Below are 18,910 nucleotides of genomic sequence, written 5' to 3' on the forward strand. Positions count from 1 at the left end.
AAGAACACAGTTATCGCTTCTGGAAAAAATAATCTTTCCGTGGGCAGATAAGGACAACTTTGCACCGAGGCATTTCAGAAACCAACATCCCTGTCCACTAAGAACTACCCCTCTCTGGAGGGCGACACGGCCTCTCTTTCCCCAGTCTGGGCAACATGCCATGACACCAGCACAGCTGGAAGCAAAGTTGAATATTGGCTCCGTTTGGAGAAGTGTTTGTGGCAATGGAGACCCCTGCGGCAGTGCAAGTTGTGAAAGCCTTTGGGCATGCACGTTGGCTTCTGAATCTTTTAGATACGTTCCCAAATGACCTGTGTATGGGATTTCTAAAAGAAATGTTTCCACTGAAGTAAACCAAGTCTCCCAGGACTGAGACTGAGACCAGTGACTTCAGGGGGAACCGACACAGGTCGTCCCTAAATGCTTTTGAAAAATCCCCTTGGCGCTGTACCGATGGGGTTAAATTTACCTCCCACTACTCCCTAGTGAAGCTTCCTGATGTTAACAGTAGTGCAAATGCTGCCGTCAACTGGTGTTTTAAGTGCCACATGTCCTAACCTTGCTTCCAAACAGTCCAGACAACCCAGAAGTAGCCAGACCTGCTCCCATCAGAAGAACTGTTACTGGTGTAAATCAGGCCAAGTGAGGCACCCAGCCAATGTCACCTGAACCAAATACCCCAGGATGGGCAGTAGGTGTCAAAAGGAGAACAACGGCCAGTCCTAGCCATGCTCTGAGAAGGCAATAATGTGTGGTCACAGGGACAGAGCTCTACTTGTTGAGAAGAAAGACCACAGATGCAGCACTGCAAATTGTTTGGGCAAGACGATCTAGTGGGAGCATTATGGCACATGAAAGAAAATGTCTACAAAATGTAGACCATCCTTAAAAAGAGTCCCCCTGCCCCTTCAGATCTACATTATGTCCCAAGGCATTTAGGCAGCCTGACTGCCTTGAGATCACAAAATGCACATTGTCCACACACAAATGGGGAATGTTTCCAACTCTGGCTGAAAGTTGGTTCACAGTCATGACTGCTTCTTTACACACACACATACACACACACCATTTTGCAATAAAAACACTGAACACTGTAGCACAATGAAATCAAAAGACAGCCGCAAGGACTCTCATGCCTGGGTACTGTTTTTCAGTGCTCTGGTTGCCCAGAGATCTTGTCCAGGCCCCGCAGACAAGGTGGAGGCTCTAAACTAGGTATCACCTACATCACCTTAACCCCCTACTGCTACAGTTACTTTCATCTGAAGACCAGATTCAAAATCAATTCATCAGTCTCACAAGGCTTCTCTAAGGTAGGCATTTTTATACCCATTTCACAGAAACATCAATTAGTTTGCCCAATTTTTGTATCCAAGGGCCATAATATCCAAGGACCATAATATTCAGTCCCCTTCTCCACCAACCGGATCGGCATGGAGATACACTATAGAAATGGCAAGATGGCATCCAGTTCAAGATCCTCCAGCCAGACGCAGTGCACACAAAGCGGGTAGGCGTCACAAGCTGAACGCATGCTTTACTTGCACCGGGTACTGGCAGGAATTCATCTACAGGTAGCACCTTGCAGAAAGGTTCGGCTCGAATCAACTTCCAAGCCCCTTGCAAGGAGATTACATATCCCCGTGTCCAGTAAGAATAATCTGCTCCTACAAGGTTCGTTACATCTGGAATTGCCTTTCCAGGCCATTCTCCCTGCATTGTTTTCTGCCTGATGTAGCTGAAAGGGAGAAACTGAGGGCCATGGAAATAAAGGTTGGCTCCACGGTGCAAGTGCACGATGCTGAGCACCTCAGGCCTTCCTGCTCCAAACCCGACATTTCACTGAAGTGCATCTCCCAGTGCAAGGGCAGCTCATGGGATTTCCTACCACAGGACTGGCCTTGTACAAATCCAGAGCAATGCAGAGAAGACAACCTCCCTCCACTGAGATGCGCCCAATGATATACCAGGGACTGTCTGGGGGCTTCCCAGAGCTTCTGGCTCCAGGTCCATGGGTCAACTGTGAGAAGGTCAGAGCACAGGACAGAGATGGCTTATCCAGAAACAAATCTCTTCTTGCCTATGGTATGCAGCAAGGATCGCACCCAGGAATGGATGCGTCCCCAGGGTGATGGGCGGACTTTGATAAAAAATGTCCTGAGAGAGGAGCAATTCTGTATGGTCTGCAGCTTCTTCTTTAAATGACCTAGTGCAGAGGCTCTTGCCAGGAGATTACGTGCTGGTGCTGAACATCGCTGGCAGTGAGCTTAGGCTGGAGCAGGTCTCTGGCAAAGTGCATTTGCTGGCTAGCTTGCAGCATCCCCCTTGATGTTCTTTGAGAACCGGCTTTTTCTAATGTGACGAAACAAAAGGATTGAAACCCTCTGTTCTTCTCCCAGCCTTCCAGTGACCACATGTATTCCTGTCCTAAATGGACATTAGCTTCGACCAAAGTGGGAACGCTTCAGTGGGAGCTCCGCTCTTTCCTGAGCGCCGTCCTATAGCACTGGATACAGCTCTTCATTGAAGATGGCAGTCCCTGCAACGTGCTTTGTTTGATCAAAGTTGTATCTACACAAGCCCCTTTGAAGATGAACCCGTTTGCTGACTGCAAACTTATGTCTCCAGTGTGTGCTCCCAGCAAGCCACAAGCAGCCGTCTCTGATTATCATTCAGATTTGAGGTCTGCTGCATTTGCACTATGCACAGGACTGCAAAGGGGACATGGGGGAGAACTCCCATCTAGTCAGCAGCAGTGAAAGCTCTCCAAGCAAACATCCCTCCCACGAGCTCCCGGTCTAGCTGCGCTCGTCCCACATCATCCCTCAGTGTCAGGAGCTTCCTCTTAAACTGATGCTCCAAGCGCATGTCATCTTCAATAACGAGCGTCTTCTCCAGCTCTCTCTTCACCACCTGGATACACATTTTCCAAAAGGGATTGCTGGGGCCCACTCACTACTGAGAGTCCATCCCTGCACCTCCTGCAGTGTTGCAATGTGGGGAGCAGGACCAAGCCCTGAATTCGGCATGCTGGATATGGCCCATGGCCCAAAAATTGAACCTGGCCCTTGTTGCTGCCCACCAGTGCCCAGCAGAAGGCTTACACAGGGAAAAGCTGGAAATCTCATCAGTGATGAGAGTGTGGGACTGCTCTGATGCACATGTATCCAGCCGGGCAACAATTGGGAGTAACGGCAGCTTGGAAACCCCTTGTGACCTCCCATTGGGCACTCTCCACCACTTTGCAAAACTTGCCTTTGGCAGGTACAGACACCATATGTTATTCACTGTCTCTGCAAGGGACGTGTCCCTCCAAGTTTGTGCACCTGCACTCTCGTGAGTAAGTTCTCTTACCATTGTTGCTGTTGTTTGCATCTTCCCTTCAGTGTCTTTTTGCTCATTAATGTGATTTTATCGGGTTTTTTTTTTGTTTCTTACTGGGTCCTCCAGTGGCCAGGAGATCCCTTTCTCCCATACTGTTTTCAGCACTGTCGCTTACTATAGCTTAGCATAACTACAGCCTAGCCCAATTGGAATGCCTACAAGGAGCTTGGATTTGTCCCCAAAACAGCATTTCCCAATCTAGTCCAGTCTGTGCTGCAGGGAAACCTTTATAATAAATCCTGATGTGCCAAGGGATTTTGTACCAATGACCCACCCACCGGTGCAGTGGGAAATGGCAGTAATTTAGGGAAACGACAGAGGGCAGGACTCTCCGTCTCCCTTGCTGTTGGTGTTTTTCTGAGAGTTTTCCAAAAAGCAAAGAAGCGGAAGAGAACAAGTGATACACAAGCAGCTTGGAGATGCCAGGCATTGGGTGCAATACCTCCGTTTTCATTTATGAGAAACCCACGCGGACAATCTGGATATTAGCAACTGCAGTTTGGGGCAGGGCGAGGCAGAGTCACAAACAGAGGATAAGTAGCGTCTCTGCTAACGTATAATTGAGCAACCCTGTCTGAAGAGAGCTGGAAGGCAGATGAACCTTTTTGCTTGCCCAAACCTGCCAAAGTTTTAATGAAACGATTTTCCATGAGAAGTGATCAGGGCCCGTAGTAGAGATAACGTCTTTTATTAAACCAACAAGATTTTTGCAGAAAATTTTTCTTTAATTGCAAGCTTTCAGGCACAAACACCCTTCATCAGGCATTGGAGAAAAGAGTGTAAAAGTTCTCCTGGGTAGGAATGAAAGTTCATATATTATAGGATGTCACAGAGGAGTCCATAGATGGAAAACTCCTCTGGGCAGGCATCAATGCCTGATGAAGGGAGTTTGTGTCCAAAAGCCTCCATGAGAAGTCTGCATTAACCCCCTTCCCCTCTCTCACTCAAACAGCAGAAGAAAGTGTAGAGCAGGCTGCGAACCAGAGGTAAATTATGGAGGAATACAGTTTGGTGGTTTGATCCAGGCTCTTAGCAGCAAGGAAAGGGAGAGGTTCATCATAGATCTGGCCAGCTGGGGAAGGATGAAACTATGCAACGTGGCACAGATGCCCTAGGCTGGGTTCCCGCACCGCATCCAGCCCCTGGGCATTGACACAGTTGTACTTATTTGTGTGGCTGCAGCAGGTCTGTTGGGCTGAACAAGCCTATCAGTGAGGTCAGGATGTCTTTTCTTCCCCCTGCCACACTGCTGCTGTGGCTTCCCAGGGGAGGCTTCCTTTGGCTTGTCGCAGCTCTGCCACACCTGGGACAGGCGACTTGGCAGGATGCTCGGAGTGGGCACAGAGCCTCTTCTCGCGTGCCCGGCTGCTGGATCCCATTCTCACGTGCAGGGTTTGATGGACAGGTGATTCCCCCCGGTCAGTCTGACAGGGGCCTGGCGGGGTTCCCTTGCCTGTGCAGCTTGGGTATGGTTTGCTGCCTGGATCATCTGGGTACCTCTCACCTCATGAGATCTCTGCCATTGCCAGGGCCTCGGGTATCAGTGGTCCCTTGGCCTTTCCCATTCTCTCTCTCTGCAGCACACAGGTGTGGTTTCCTGAAGACTGCAATCTTTGTCCTACCTAAATCCTTTGGGTTTGAGATATATGGCATTGGGATAAAACTTACTGGCCGGTGATAAAAAAGGCTGTCAGATGAATCGTGATTTATGGCCTTCACATGTGAATAACTGAGAAAGTGATGACCAGCTTCTCTGAAGTGTTAGTAACCCTGCACCTCTAACGATTTTCTCATCCTGTGGCTCTTCAGGGTGCAGAGAACAGGTTGGACTGGCTGAGATAACAAAATCCGTGCTTTGATTAATTCTGATTTCAGGTCTCCTCCTCTATCTCATACATTATGTTTGCACCCAGAGCAGCTCTGCACCAAACATCCTGACAGCAGAGAAGCAGCAGGATATACAGGCTGCTCACAGCGGGGAAGCCCAGTCCAAAACCCACCGTGAGACATCAGGAATCAGAGCTGCCTTTGCCACTTTGGGGCATGGATTTGAAAGTTGCCTCCATTTTTTTAGCTGTGTCGGCAGCAGTAAATTTCCTTCTAGTTGCTTTGTTGCTGGGTAGAGGATGGAAACTGGCCACCTGTGGTACCCGGTCTCGGCAGACCCAGGAGACAGGACGCGGTGCCCAGAATGACCAGAGCCTGGTGTTTGCTGATCTGACCCCAGGAGAAATGGTGCAAGTGGTGAGGTATCTGCGGGAAAACCTTGGGGTGCCACTGGTAGATGCCTCTCGTGCAAACCCCTCTGACAACTGCATTTACTACATCAGCTTGCAGCTCCCAGCCAAGGCAGAGGTGCTGCGGTTCTTGGATCGAGGGGGAGTTCGCCCCTCGCGACAGGCACTGGCTGTGGTTTACTTTGGAAATCAGCCCCAGCCAAACATCACAGAGTATCTGGTGGGCCCCCTGCCGAAGCCAGCGTATCACCGGGACGTCACAGCACTGAAGTACGGAGGGAAGCTGCCATATAACCGCAGACCACTTCTAGGCAATGAATTTAGGCAGCTCAGTGCTTTTTTACGAAGCGTGGAATACCCCAAAGCTCCAACCTTCATGAGTCAGGTATTTGATTATGATGGGGCTAACCTGGCAACTCACACTGTGGCCCCTCGAGGATTTGAGTCTGGAGATCGCAAAACCTGGATTGTTCATTTCCAGAATGTGAGTGGCCTTTATGTGCACCCCGTGGGGCTGGAGGTGCTGATCGACCATGGCAGCCTGAATATCTCCCGGTGGAAGGTGCTGAAAGTCTTTTATAACGGGCAGTACTTTGAAGGGATGGTGCAGCTGGAGAGTGAGTTCAAGCAGGGCCACGTGAAGGTGGACAAAGTGAGAAAAGCCCCGCTGGATGGGGGATACTCTTCCATGAAGCCTAGGGTGCCCCACCAGCACGTGGGGCCCTTGCAGTACGAGCCTCGTGGGCCCCGCTACAGCATCAGGAACAACCAAGTTGTCTTCCAGGCCTGGAGCTTCGCCTTTGGGATGGATGTGAATACAGGGCCACGACTGTTTGACATTAGATTTAGGGGGCAGAGGATTGTCTATGAACTCAGCCTCCAGGAAGCCTCTGCAATTTACAGCTCCAATAATCCAGGGGGGATGTCAATCAGATACCTGGATGCAAGCTATGGCATTGGAAGAGCTGCCTTCTCGCTGGTCCCAGGGGTTGACTGCCCCTACTTAGCAACGTATTTGGATAGCTCCTACCTCGCTGACTCCTTCGTGCCCGAGACAAACAAGAACTCCATCTGCATTTTTGAGGCTAATTTGGAAGCCCCTGTTCGACGCCATTATAACAGAAGGTACTACGGGGGGCTGGCCAGCTCAGTTCTGGTGTTCAGGACTATTTCAGCCATTTCAAACTACGACTACATTTGGGACTTCATATTCCACTCGAGTGGAGCTGTGGAAGTCAAAGTCCAAGCCAGTGGCTACATAAGCTCCTCCTTCTTCTTTGGCGATGGTACTGATTTTGGAAATAGGGTTGAGGAGCACACCCTTGGGACCATGCATAGTCACGCTCTGAATTTTAAGGTGGACCTAGATATTGGTGGTAAGTCCTTCGACCAATAAGATTTATTAGTTTGTAAAGAACAGGCAAAATGCCAAACTTTTTTTTTTTCTTTGACACTTTTGATCATTTAACAGTGCATGCTAAGTACTTGAGTAGGGTGGTCACTACCTCAGGGTGTCTCACAACCCATCAGGCATGACTGCCGTCACCGTTTCTTTATGCCGCGTTGGCTCGTTCCTTCGTGGGGGTGCCGAGCCAAGCCTAGGGAAGTGAATTGGAGCTGGAGGCAAACCTCCCAGATGGGTACCATTGTTTCTGTCTGTCTGTCCTAGGACAAAACCTTCTGACATCTCTGCCAAAAATCCTTTCTCGCTGGTCTGTCTTTGTGTTTCCCCAGGCTCCTGCACCCCATTTCTGCTGATTCAGCTCCTGGTCCTAGTTGAGACTTGTTTGCTGCAAGACTTTGAATTGATTGGAGCCTTGTAATATGCTCCTGTTCTCCAATCTTTGGCTCTTTGTGCCACTTTCTGGATCCCCTGCTCTGCTAGATACATATGCGTTAGCCTCAAAAGAGAGGCTACACATCCGTTCAGACCCACTTCACCATCTGCATGGGGATAAGTGTCCTGGACAGTAGTGGATGACAAATTGCAAGCTCATACGCATCCCTTTGTCCCTCAATCACAAATCACAGCTATGGACGCAGGGCTGGGGAGGACTTAATAGGGCCCTGTAGCTATAGAAGCATAAATGTTGTATTTGGGATGAGTGTTGCTAGTTGGTGTCTGCTTGTCTCTGGCTCCAGTGAACAAAGAACGCAGCCTGCACAAAGAAAGACAGCAGAGTTGGTGGGCATGAGGCTCAGAAAGGTTTACGGTCTAGACACAGGGCTTTCTCTCCCGAGCCCATGCTTGCCTGCAGCAAGGCATGAGCCCAAACTCTATCCCCCGTGCTGATATCAAGTTTGAAGTTTCCCAGTCCCTCTTCTGTACATGCCAGCTTACACTACTAAGCAAAGCAGGTTGACTGTGCATTACACTCCGTTGTTGTCTGGAGCTGCCCCATGCTGGTTGTGCATCCTGCTCTACATGCTCCCATTCTTTCTTTATCATACAAGTACTGCACCATCCTGTGCTTGATGCATCTGACTCCCTTTCCTGGCAGCACGACTCCTCTTGTATCATTCTTCATTATCTTGCACCAGCCTCTTATGTGCATATTCCAGCTTGAGCTTCTTTAAGGAGTTTGTGTCTCAGTCACTGCTGGTGAGGAATATGCTGGCCAATGCCTTAGCAAAGCATTTGTGTGAGTAGTATATGTGCTCCTTGAGGCTTGCACTAACCTGTGCTGGCCCACAGTACCATGCAGACAGCATGCTGTTCAGAGTCTGTGATGCAGAAACAAGGATAAAAATAAGCTGAAATTGGTTGAGCCTTTGCAGTCTTGGAAGTGGGATACAAGGGCCCAAGAAGCGATTTCTCAGTGTTTTTGCCTTTGTCTTATAGGCTCAAAAAATTCCCTGGTGACCCATGACATGGTGTTTGAGAACGTGCAGGCTCCTTGGAGTCCGGAGCACCAGATAGAGCGCCCACGGTTGATCAAGAAAGTCCTGGACAGGGAGGATGAGGCTGCATTTCTCCTCAACTCGGAGATGCCCAGATATGTCTATTTTGCTGCCAACAGTGAAAACAAGTGGGGCCATAAGCGAGGCTACAGGCTCCAGATTATTAGCTTTTCTGGAGACCATCTGCCAGAAACAAGTACGATGGAGAGAGCCGTCAGCTGGGGGAGGTAGGTATCTTTTATTGATATGTTAATACCTAGGTCATGTCTATGCATAAGCCTGCTGTGGGTGTCTGAATGCCCCAGCTGCTGCATGGCTCAGGTACACTAGAGTGGATACGGACTAGGTCTCTCACATGATAGAATTAAAGAGCATTAAATGTCCTTTTCATGATCGCTGGTTGTTGGGCTGTTTGCCCACCCCTGGGATTTTGGAGCCAGCTCTGGTTAAAAACTATTGAAATTCATTGTGTCATTGGCATATCTCATGCTCTGTTGCTACACACTTCTTGCCACACACTTCTTGCTTCACAACCACTTGCAACATCCTTTGCTCTCCGTGTCCCATCCCACGCTATGGCCACAGCTTGGTCAGTGTATCTGAGCCATGCCATGCCATGTCCTCTGCAGTCCTGGTGCTAGTTCTGGTCCTGCGGGAGCAAATGTGCAGCCTGTGCCGAGTCCCCTCGCTCCCATCCCACTGCTGTTCTGCTCCGGGTGTTCCCCTAATCAAATCCATCAGCCCTGCTGATGTTATAGGGCAAGTTGGGCCATGCAGGTTCTGAATGTAGAAGTCAGAGATGGAAAAGCCCGGCGGTGTCTTGTAGCACAGGTGCCTTCCTGCCCTAGCAAGTCGGCGCAGAGCTCCTGTAGTGTATTTCTTGTAGGGCAGCAGTTTTCAAACTGTGCAACAAAATGCTGGGCTTCTGTAGTAGGTCATCAGGGCTCCCACAGAAACTGGAGGTCATGGTGGGGCTGGCTGGCAGGTAGTGTGCAGCTATTGTCAGGCTGATGGGCTCCACATCTGCCTTTAGGAGAGGGGGGGATCCCACAGCAGACATGACATGAGACGGTTCTTTGGTTTTAGAAAGTTAGAAAATGGCTGCTGTAAGGTATTGTTACTGGCCTCAGTTTCCCCACACCACTTGGAGCTCTTTGGCAGCCCATTGAGGTCTGTTCAGACACATTGGCCGCCCTGCCGCTTACCTCCCTCCCTCTCATCTGCCACTGCTTTGGATGTTACTGGGAGCATTGGGAGGCTGCCTTCCAATAACGGGGGTAAGGCTCCACTTGACACTGTGCTCTGGGCTGCCCGCACCCCTGCACTGTCCTCAGGGCTCTGGCAGCCGGCTTACTGCTCACCAGGCCTCTGGGAGCCCACCAGGTCACTAATGTAATCCAAGGGACATCTTCAGTGCCTCCTTCCAGCCCTTCAGGCCTCCCAACTATGAACATCCCACATAAACATCACTCAGTCTTATGCAGAGACACTGAGCATCCCTTTTTGCTTGCCAGTGGGAGGTCTTTTAGAGACTGTGTCCCAGACTCTCATTTTGTTATTTATGATGAGCACTGTGGCGGGTGCAGAGATCCCACCTCAGGAACATAGCTGGGTATTCGTATCCCTCCGCTGTTTCCACCACGTGAGGCGGGCCAGTAGGGGGTGCTCCTGCATTGAGCCACCCACCTCCTTGCGCCCGACCACCTCCCAGGCTCCGAATGCCTCCCTAGGGGCGCCTTATGTCCGGCCGACCCCTCTCCCGGAGCACACTCGCTAGTCTGGGGGTAACGTGCCGCCACCACCCCAAGAATGGACTGTCTCGCGGCCCTGTGTCCTTGGGGTAACACAGGCCTAAAGTCCCACGGGTACTCGACCCAATACAGGCACTTGGGGTACTTCCCCAAGTCCGGGGGCAAAAAGGTATAGTCTCCCTTAGTCCACAGACCTAAGGGGTCTCTTAGGCATAATTTAGACCCACCCCTCAATAAGTCTCCCACACCAGTCAAAAAGGAGAACTTTATTGATTACAGGGGGTAGGGTAAACTAGGGTACAGGATAGAGCAATATCTAGAAATCCTAAAGAGCAAACAGTCTGGCTGTGGTAGCCTTTTGATTACGCATCTGTGATACTTCCAGCTAAATATCTAATCAGATTGAGTAGCTTACTCACAAGCATCTTCCAAAGGCAGGTGAAGTTTCCCTTTGGAGGCAGGCGGTTCCTAGCTCGTGAGTTTGGGGGGAGAGAGCCAGTTTCAGATGTTAAGGCTTCTCTGTGTCCCCTGCCTGGCTGCTGCGTCACCTCATGGCCGGAGAGGAGAGACCGCCTCCTTCCCCGTCCTAACTTATATAGCCCCTGTGACCTCATTCACCTGGGCCAGCGGAGGTCAGCCCCAGTTGGCTGTCAGCCAACCAATCTGAAATGCATCACCTGTTACCGGGCAGATTCCAGCTCCCCAGGTAGAAACCCCTTACCCAGGTAAGTGATGCAAGTCCCGTAGGCAGAGGGAGCAGGTTTCCCCCTCCCTCAGGAATGCAGCCAGCTCCAGTTCCCTAAAGAGACAGGCTGAGGGTGTGGTCCCCTGTGTGCTGGGCCCATCCTAACTGAATGGTCACAGCACAGAGATTTAAATCACAGTGTCACAGGGCAGAGATTTTTGGGGAGAAACCAAGGTGGCTTTCTGCCACAAGCACTACCTGATGGACTATCATGGGCATACCACAGCCCTCCGCATCCTGGAGCAGGTGGCAGCCTCACATCCTGCGCAGCTGCTGGATTGGGCAAATCCTGCAAGACAGGCGTGTTTCTTTCTCTTGATCTTTAGGTACAAACTGGCTGTCACTAAACGGAAAGAAGAGGAGCCAGCCAGCAGTAGCATCTACAACCAGAATGACCCCTGGACACCCACCGTGGCCTTCGCTGACTTCATCAATAATGAAACCATCATAAATGAGGTAAGTAGGCTTCTCTCTCTGCTCTGGAGCTATGTATTGCAGTGGGCTGAGTCGTCTCATCGGCATGAACCAGATGGGGTGCAGGATGCACACTGCAAACCTGGCTCGTGGGCTCAGGGATCAGTTGCTAACAGGGATAATGGTTCTTTGTGACAGTCGTCTCATCTTGGAGACTGAAAAAGTAACTCTGTGCTTCCCGACTCCTGACCCAGCCCTTCATTGTGATGGCTGGTGTTCACGATGGGTTGAGTATGGGGTAGGGCAGAGTCATGGGAACAACCCAACATTTCCTCCAAGGGAAAAGTTTAAGGGAAATCCTAGGGCAGCGTATTCCACTGTCTGAGCCAGCCTTGTTGGGCAGGAGCCTGCCACATAGGACTAGGCACAGGCTATCACTTCACAGCAGCTTTGCCTGGTCTTTCTTCATGTGTGCTTCAAACCAGAAGTTTTCCTATAATAAGCAAATTGCTCCACTCCGTTTCCTTCCCTAGGACCTGGTTGCATGGATAACAATAGGTTTCCTTCATATCCCACATGCTGAGGACATACCCAACACTGTGACAGTGGGGAATACAGTCGGGTTTTTTCTGAGACCCTACAACTATCATGATGAAGACCCCTCCATATACTCACCTGATGGTGTCTTTTTTACGAGCGAGCAGGACTCCAGTTCATGTGAAGTCAACCCCATAGCGTGCCTGTCCAAAATTGCCACCTGTTTACCAAATATTCCTCCATTTACCTACAATGGCTTCCAAAATCCAACAAGACACTGGGTTGTAAGACACTGATGGAGTAAAGAGATGGATCAGAGGTACCAGAATGGTGGCTTTGTTCAACAGCTCTGTTTTCATACAGAAGAGCTGTCTTCGAATCCATTTGGTCAATGACTTCACATGGCTCTTTATCTTGTCACTTTGCTATTATCTTTGCTTAAACACATATCTTTAAAGGAAAACATAGCTTCCTCAGCATGCCGCCAGATAGGAATTTGTATTAGTCTTCAGTGCATTAGCCTGCTGAAATCTCGCACTGTATTTTCTTACGTAAACCCTTTTCTCCAGCTGCCGGAAGCTGGGGAATTGGAGAGGCAGTAATTGCAGTTCTGCCGAAGCAGAAGTAATGCTGCAGTGCTTCACATAGGGCTCCTGAGCTGCTGGCTGGGTACACGGCTGTATGAGCTGCTCCAGTTACTAATCAGCATTTTCCAGGAAAGATGTTTTTTTCTTCATTCTGCCTTTTAAATACAAGTTGCGTGTCTTGTTCAGGGTTGTGTTGTGTGTGTACAATGTGTGGAGGGGGGAGAGGGGATGGGGATGGAGATTGAGAGAGAACATCATTCCTCTAATGCTGGTATAAACACAGTGTATAACTAGCTCTGGTTCAACTAATTAAATTTGGTCTTGATCCAAATGTTTGCTGAAGTGAATTATTCCTAAACTAGTGCAGATGTGTGTTACCACCTGCCACCAGGGTGGCTGGTGGGCCACAGGGGCTCAGCAGCATTTCCTGTGCTGACACCTGAATCTTAAAAATGTGCCCTAACCCAGGGGTCGGCAACCCCCAGCTCACATGCCAGACCATGTCCTGTGAAGCCTTACTTCCAGCTGCCATCACTACCACACCCGCCCCTGCTGCCTGTGCACCCAGCCCGTCCGCTCCACATCCACCGCCAGGGATGCCTGATGGAGCTGGTGGAGGGGGTCTCTATGGACACTGGCTTGGCACCTGCGGGGCGCTGAGGCCCGGGAAGAGCAATGATCCATTCCCTGCATGCCCCTTGCAAAGGGCGCTGGTTGCTCAGACAGTGGCTCTTATCATATTTCAGAGTCTGCATCCGGTCCAGCTCTGACTGTGGTACAGCAGAGCGGTGCGGGGAGCAGCCCTCCCTTCTCAGGCTCCCAGCAGCAGCTGGTGGTCCAGATAGGATCCACTGGTGAGTCAGACACTGCCCATGGGCTGTATTTTGCCCACTCATGATCTAAAGCCCTGCTAAAGTCAAGGTATATCATCCATTGCTCTCCCCCTGTCCAAAAAGCCTGTCCCCTTAAGATCATCTTATTCTCCTTTAGATGCTTTGAAATAGATTGCCTCAGGACCTGCTCCATAATCTTTCAAGGTCAGACTGACTGGTCTGTAATGCACCAGATCCTCCTCTTCCCCTGTCTTAAAACTCAGCACTATATTGACCCTTTTCCAATCATCCAGGACTTCACCTGACCTCCAGGAGTTCTCAAAGAGGACTGCCAAGGGCTCTGAAAGTACTTCAGCCCATTCCTCTCATACCCATGGGTTCATCCCATCTGGCTCTGCCAACTTTAAAACATTTCGCTTCTCTAATCCCTAGCCTGTTCTGCCACTGCTCTAGGCTACTCTTTGACTCCTATCTTTGCTGACAAACATGCTCCTCATTTGGAAGCTGCCCCTCTCCGTGAAGACTGAAATGAAAATACGGCCTTCTCTGCATCGTCCAGAACTAGGTTGCCTTTTGCATTCTGTAAGAGACCTGTGGTTTCTTTGCTCTTCCTCTTGCAGAATACATGTAGAATCTCTTTTTTTATTGCCTCTTGTGTCCTTGCCAGTTGCATCGCAAGTTGTCTTGGCCTTCCAAATGTTCTCCCTGTGCACCCGTGGGATACCCTCATACACTTCCCTAGTAACATGATCAAGTTTTCATTTCTTGGATGCATTTTTTGTTTCAGCTCACTGAAGAGATTGTTGTCTAGACAGGCAGGTCTCTTGTTGCACATCCTACTCTTCCATCGCACTGGGATAGCTGCTCCTGTGCCCTTGAAACAGCCTCCTTACAGGACAGCCAGCTCTCCTGGACTCCTTTTTCCCTCCAACGTGCCTTCCAGGGGAGCCTGTGCACCAGCTCTCTGAGCTTCTTGAAGCCTACTTTTCTGAAAATCACTGCCTTTATTCTGCTGCTCTCCTTCCTCCCTCCTTTCAAGATCTTGAACTCTCTCATTTTGTGGTCGCTGTCACCCAAGTTACATCATTCCTCTAATGCTGGAACCTTCCACCTCCACCTTCTCCACCATTGCTTCCCCCCTGCTTGTTTTCTCTACTGTCTCTATCAAAAGTTTTCCCCAACACACTCCAAGAATCCACGGGACCACTTGTGTGCTGCTGCTTCTCTCCTACCAGGTGTCATGGAAATTGAAGTCTCCCCCGAGAACCAGGTCCTGCAATTTGGAAGCTTCCCTGAGCTGTTTCAAAAAAGGCTCAGCCATCTCTTCTTCCTGGTGTGGTGGTCTACAGCAGGTTCCCACCATGACATCGCCATTGCTGCTCTCCCCCGACCTTTGCCCAGGGGCTTTCAACAGGCTGAGCTTCCACTTTGTACTGCCCCTCAGAGGACTTGGACATCACCTTTATATGTACAGCAACACCTCCTTGCTTCCCCTGCCCCTTCCGGAACAAGTGATACCCAGCCATGACCATACTCCAGCCACGTGAACTATCCCACCATATCTCCATAACCCCACTGGTGGCAGTGGGTGAGATCTGAGAAGCATGGCTCTGAGGAAGAAGCTTGTGTTCAGGGCTCCATGGCTCTGCAGATGCATACAGCAAGGCTCTGTAGCTGGACTTTCAATGGGGAGCAAGACGGCATTTCCCTGGACCTCTGGTGTCCTGACTGCAAGAGCCCCCCAGACCGCTGTTCTGCTAGACACAAGCAATAATCCATTACTGCTGGCTCACAGAGGGAAGCAACTGTCTGGGACAGCAGCAGGCTCAAGTCACTGCAGGCCCCAGTGAGGGTGCGTGGGTGTTAGATCTCCTGAGCTGCAGTGAGACACATGCATGCTTACCTCCTCGAGGCAACGGCACTGCTCAGCTGTGCACTCAGCTATGAGGGGCCTTGTCCCGTCATACTTGGTACACATTAACTGCATTTAAAACATGATCGATCAAGCAATAAAACAAGTGCTAGGGCCATGGTGGCATAGCAACATTAGGACTTTTCTACCAAAGAGCTTCTCCAGATGATACTTGACACACGTTGGGCTAACATCTGATTGCTCCATGGAGATACTACCATCATGGTGGGGTGCCAAGGCTGGGAACAACAAATACCTGTTTGTCCTTTCCAGCCCTGGTACCTTGCAGCGTCGGTTCAAATCTCCAGTGCATGGGAAGGCTGGCACCAACAAACAGGTGATAGTTAGTCCTGGTCCTTTCATAGCACTGGAGCAGGTTCAAGATTCCTTGTGCAGCAAGATGGCTGCGACTAACAGACCTGCTTGTCGGTCCGACTGTAGCACTGTGGAGTCTTCAACGGCTCTGGTGTTAGGACATGTTTTATTTAGAGCCTAATAAACATTACCAGAAAACTTTCTTTCTACCTCATAGCAGCGCTTACTGTGATCTGCATAAAGCACCTCCTAAGTGGAACGTGGAAGATGGCTCTTACTTGTGGGGTCATCTAGGGCATGGTTTCTCAACCTGTGGTACGCAAGACACAGGCAGGGGGTACTCAGTTACCCCAACACTGTCTCTCTCTCCCTCTTTTCCTCTCTCTTTCGCCCCTTCCTCTCAAAACTATGGCAAAAAATTTGTGCTGCGCATTGCGCAGCACTTTAAATTCCCCAGTAATAATTTGACATACCACACTCTGCGTGGCACTGGGTTCAGCCCTCCTAGCATTGGCCAACATCACCTCTAGCCCAGGTAAATGCTTGTGCTGTGCACCCTGGTGTAAAAGGTGGCAACCCTACCCACACCAGATCAGACACCTGTCATATCACAGCCTTATGTACACAGTCCTTCCAACATACAGCACACGTTAGTCTGTAAATATAAAATACCCTGGAAAATTGAGTGTTGGGGCAGTTATTAATTCTGCACATCTGTGTTTGGACATCGCCCTGTGGATCGTCCCTCGGGTTTGGTAACATGGCATCTGATACCCACATCCAGACCCTGGACTGTTTTGGACTCTTGCCTCTGGTTTTCTTTCTGGATTTGGTCGTGCGGTTCCTGAACCCTGACCCAGCCCCTGGCCCCTGCCCTCCCGTTAGGTCAGACTGCCTACGGCCCGGTCCTTTACAGCCTCTCACCAAAGCACCCCTCAAAAGCTGTTTGGCAAAAGCTCCTGCCACACATTCAAGGGCAGAAACAGGCCGTTCCGGTTTCTAAATCCTCAGTTGCGAGGGAGTGACGGAGCAAGCCACCACCGCGATGAAAATAACCGTAACTACACGGTGCGAGCCAGCGAGCAGCTGGGCCCGCAGACAAGTCCCATGGCTGTGGGATCCATCACCATGTTACAGACAGGCTCAGGATCACGCCCTCCTTTCCGCCAGGACAAGGGTCAGGACGGAACCCAGCAGCACATGGCCCAAAGGTGCACTGAGAGCACGTCACAGCACCCACTACGCATGCGCCGCGCGGGGTCGTGGGGCGGAGAAGCGGAACGTCTGTCAAACCGCTCGGGGGGGCGTAGCCGCGGTGACGTAGGCGCGGCGGATGCGAAGCCGCTTTGGGGCCTTTTGTCCGCGCGCGGCCGCCGTCGCGCGGGCCCGCACAGGCGCGTTGCTATGGAGGCGGTGGCCTAGTCTGTGCGGTGCAGTTCTCGTCGCCGTCATGGAGGACGAGCTCTACCTGGACAACATCGACGAGTTCGTCACGGACCAGAACCGCGTCGTGAGGCCCGGGCGGGGCGCGGTGCGGGTCGGGGCCTGCTCAGGCGCTGCGCGTGGGGGGACGTGGCCGAATATAATATAATATAATTAATATAATATAATATAATATAAGTGTGTGTGTGTGTATTATACCTATGCTGAACTCTGGCACATAAGGATGTTTATTCCAGGTTTTTATTTATATATATATATAAATGATTAATATTATATTATTATTATATTATGTTATATTATTATTATTATTATTATCTTGCACATAAGGATGTTTATTCAAAATAGGATACAAAACGGGCACAGTGTCACATGGCCGATTCGTGGCAGCATCGTTACCAGGTTGCCAGGCTGCGCTGCCGGGCTGGCTATGTAACTTAAGGGTTATGGTCCAGCAGCGGTTCCCAACCTTTTGCACCTTTGGTGCCATCAACCGTTTTGTCAAAAAGCCTCAGTCCCACCGTGATGAAAGCAAAACCTCCGCGTAGCGAACAAATCCTGTGAAAATTGCAAAATCGATTCATGTGTTTGAAGTGCAATGATTTTTTTTCCATCGGGCAACGAGTTGAAGCCCCACCTACATGACCTGCGCATCCCACCGGTTGAGAAGTGCTGCCCTACAGCACCGGTGGCAGGTGCTTTCTTGATGGCGGTGTGTGAGAGCAGTGGCAGCCTTCACGATGAATGCTTAACGTTCATCTCTGTTTTGGAAATGTGTTGCTTTCAAAATGTTGTTGTGTGGGACAGAGTCACTTAAGCCACACGCAAGCTGGCATCTGTTCAGGAAAGGTTTTTGTGTTTGGCATACTATAGAAGTAGGGTGGGGGCAGCCAAGCAGTCCTTATTCACAGCTTTGTTTAAAATCTCTCGGTCAAATTGCTTTTTGGCATTCATGTCCCACTCGCTTCAAGGGGTGGTGGGACTTAGCATGTGGTAGGAAAGTAGGGCTGGAAGGGACCTCGTAAGATCGTTTAGTCCAGCCCTCTGCACCCAACATCAGCCAAACATGATGGAGTAATGTTTTGGATGGTGAAGTCAAAGATTTCTATTTATTGATGTGCAGTGTTTTTTGTGTGTTTTTATGTTGCAGGTGACCTACAAATGGCTGAGCTACACGCTGGGGGTTCATGTCAACCAGGCTAAACAGTAAGAATTAATGCATCCCACAAGTCTTTTATTCAGTGATTCAGCCTAAGTAATTGGTTTCCATTTTTAAACAAAGAACAACAATCATTTCCAGATAAAATATGAAACGCTTTGTTTTCCTAGGTACCAGGCTACCTTCATGTAAATTACTTTTATCTTTTAAACATTCTGATTCCCGCTAACTCAAGGGCAAATTTTGCCTAAGGGAAGCAAGAATACAGTACGATAAATACAGTCCTGCACTAAATAGGTAGCAGAACCTGGAATAGGAGCCATGACTTAGCTCCCGGTCTTCTCATTGCTAGACTTTTTTCATAGATTCATAGATGTTAGGGTCGGAAGGGACCTCAGTAGATCATTGAGTCCAGCCCCCTGCCCTAGGCAGGAATGAGCGCTGGGGTCAGAGGACCCCACATGTAGCTGCCTATTGAAGACCCCCAAGGTAGGAGAGAGCACCACCTCCCTTGGAAGCCCATTTCAGATTCTGGTAACCCTTTCCATAAAGAAGTTCTTCCTAATGTCTAATCTAAATCTGCTCTCTGTCAGTTTGTGGCTGTTGTTCCTAGTTACTCCAAGGAGTGCCCTGGTAAACAGAGCATCTCCTATTCCTTGCTGCCTCTTCCCCTCCCTCTCCCCCCCCCCCCCCCC

General features: G+C 50.0%; 2 protein-coding genes across 6 annotated transcripts in view; both read left to right on the plus strand.

Moving 5' to 3' along the window:
• Positions 1-5,315: 5,315 nt before the first annotated feature.
• On the plus strand, positions 5,316-12,879 carry LOC109290923 (membrane primary amine oxidase-like). Its single transcript, XM_019508107.1, has 4 exons — positions 5,316-6,997; positions 8,464-8,749; positions 11,345-11,474; positions 11,966-12,879. Exons 1-4 carry the CDS (start codon positions 5,428-5,430, stop codon positions 12,263-12,265), a joined length of 2,286 nt encoding a protein of 761 aa, XP_019363652.1. The 5' UTR covers positions 5,316-5,427; the 3' UTR covers positions 12,266-12,879.
• A 4,081-nt stretch (positions 12,880-16,960) lies between these two features.
• The window catches only part of POLD3 (DNA polymerase delta 3, accessory subunit), a 36,866-nt gene continuing 34,916 nt past the window's right edge, over positions 16,961-18,910 (plus strand). For 2 of the 5 annotated variants that reach the window (XM_019509989.1, XM_019510795.1), the window contains exons 1-2: positions 16,964-17,126; positions 18,207-18,262. In XM_019509989.1, the coding sequence (XP_019365534.1) occupies positions 17,067-17,126; positions 18,207-18,262 (116 nt within the window). In that variant the 5' untranslated portion in view covers positions 16,964-17,066. Of the gene's footprint in view, positions 17,127-18,206; positions 18,263-18,910 lie in introns of all 5 variants that reach the window. The other 3 variants (XM_019511570.1, XM_019509234.1, XM_019512332.1) reach the window with 3 other exon arrangements.

The sequence above is a fragment of the Gavialis gangeticus genome, unplaced genomic scaffold (genome assembly GCF_001723915.1).
Source record: "Gavialis gangeticus isolate Ggan-Ray unplaced genomic scaffold, GavGan_comp1, whole genome shotgun sequence".
Lineage (NCBI taxonomy): Eukaryota > Metazoa > Chordata > Crocodylia > Gavialidae > Gavialis > Gavialis gangeticus.

Coding starts and splice junctions, on each gene's coding strand:
- LOC109290923 (XM_019508107.1), top strand. CDS start 5,428: ATGGATTTGAAAGTTGCCTCCATTTTTTTAGCTGTGTCGGCAGCAGTA. Junction 6,998..8,463: donor GGTGGACCTAGATATTGGTG/GTAAGTCCTTCG, acceptor TTTGTCTTATAG/GCTCAAAAAATTCCCTGGTG. Junction 8,750..11,344: donor AGAGCCGTCAGCTGGGGGAG/GTAGGTATCTTT, acceptor CTTGATCTTTAG/GTACAAACTGGCTGTCACTA.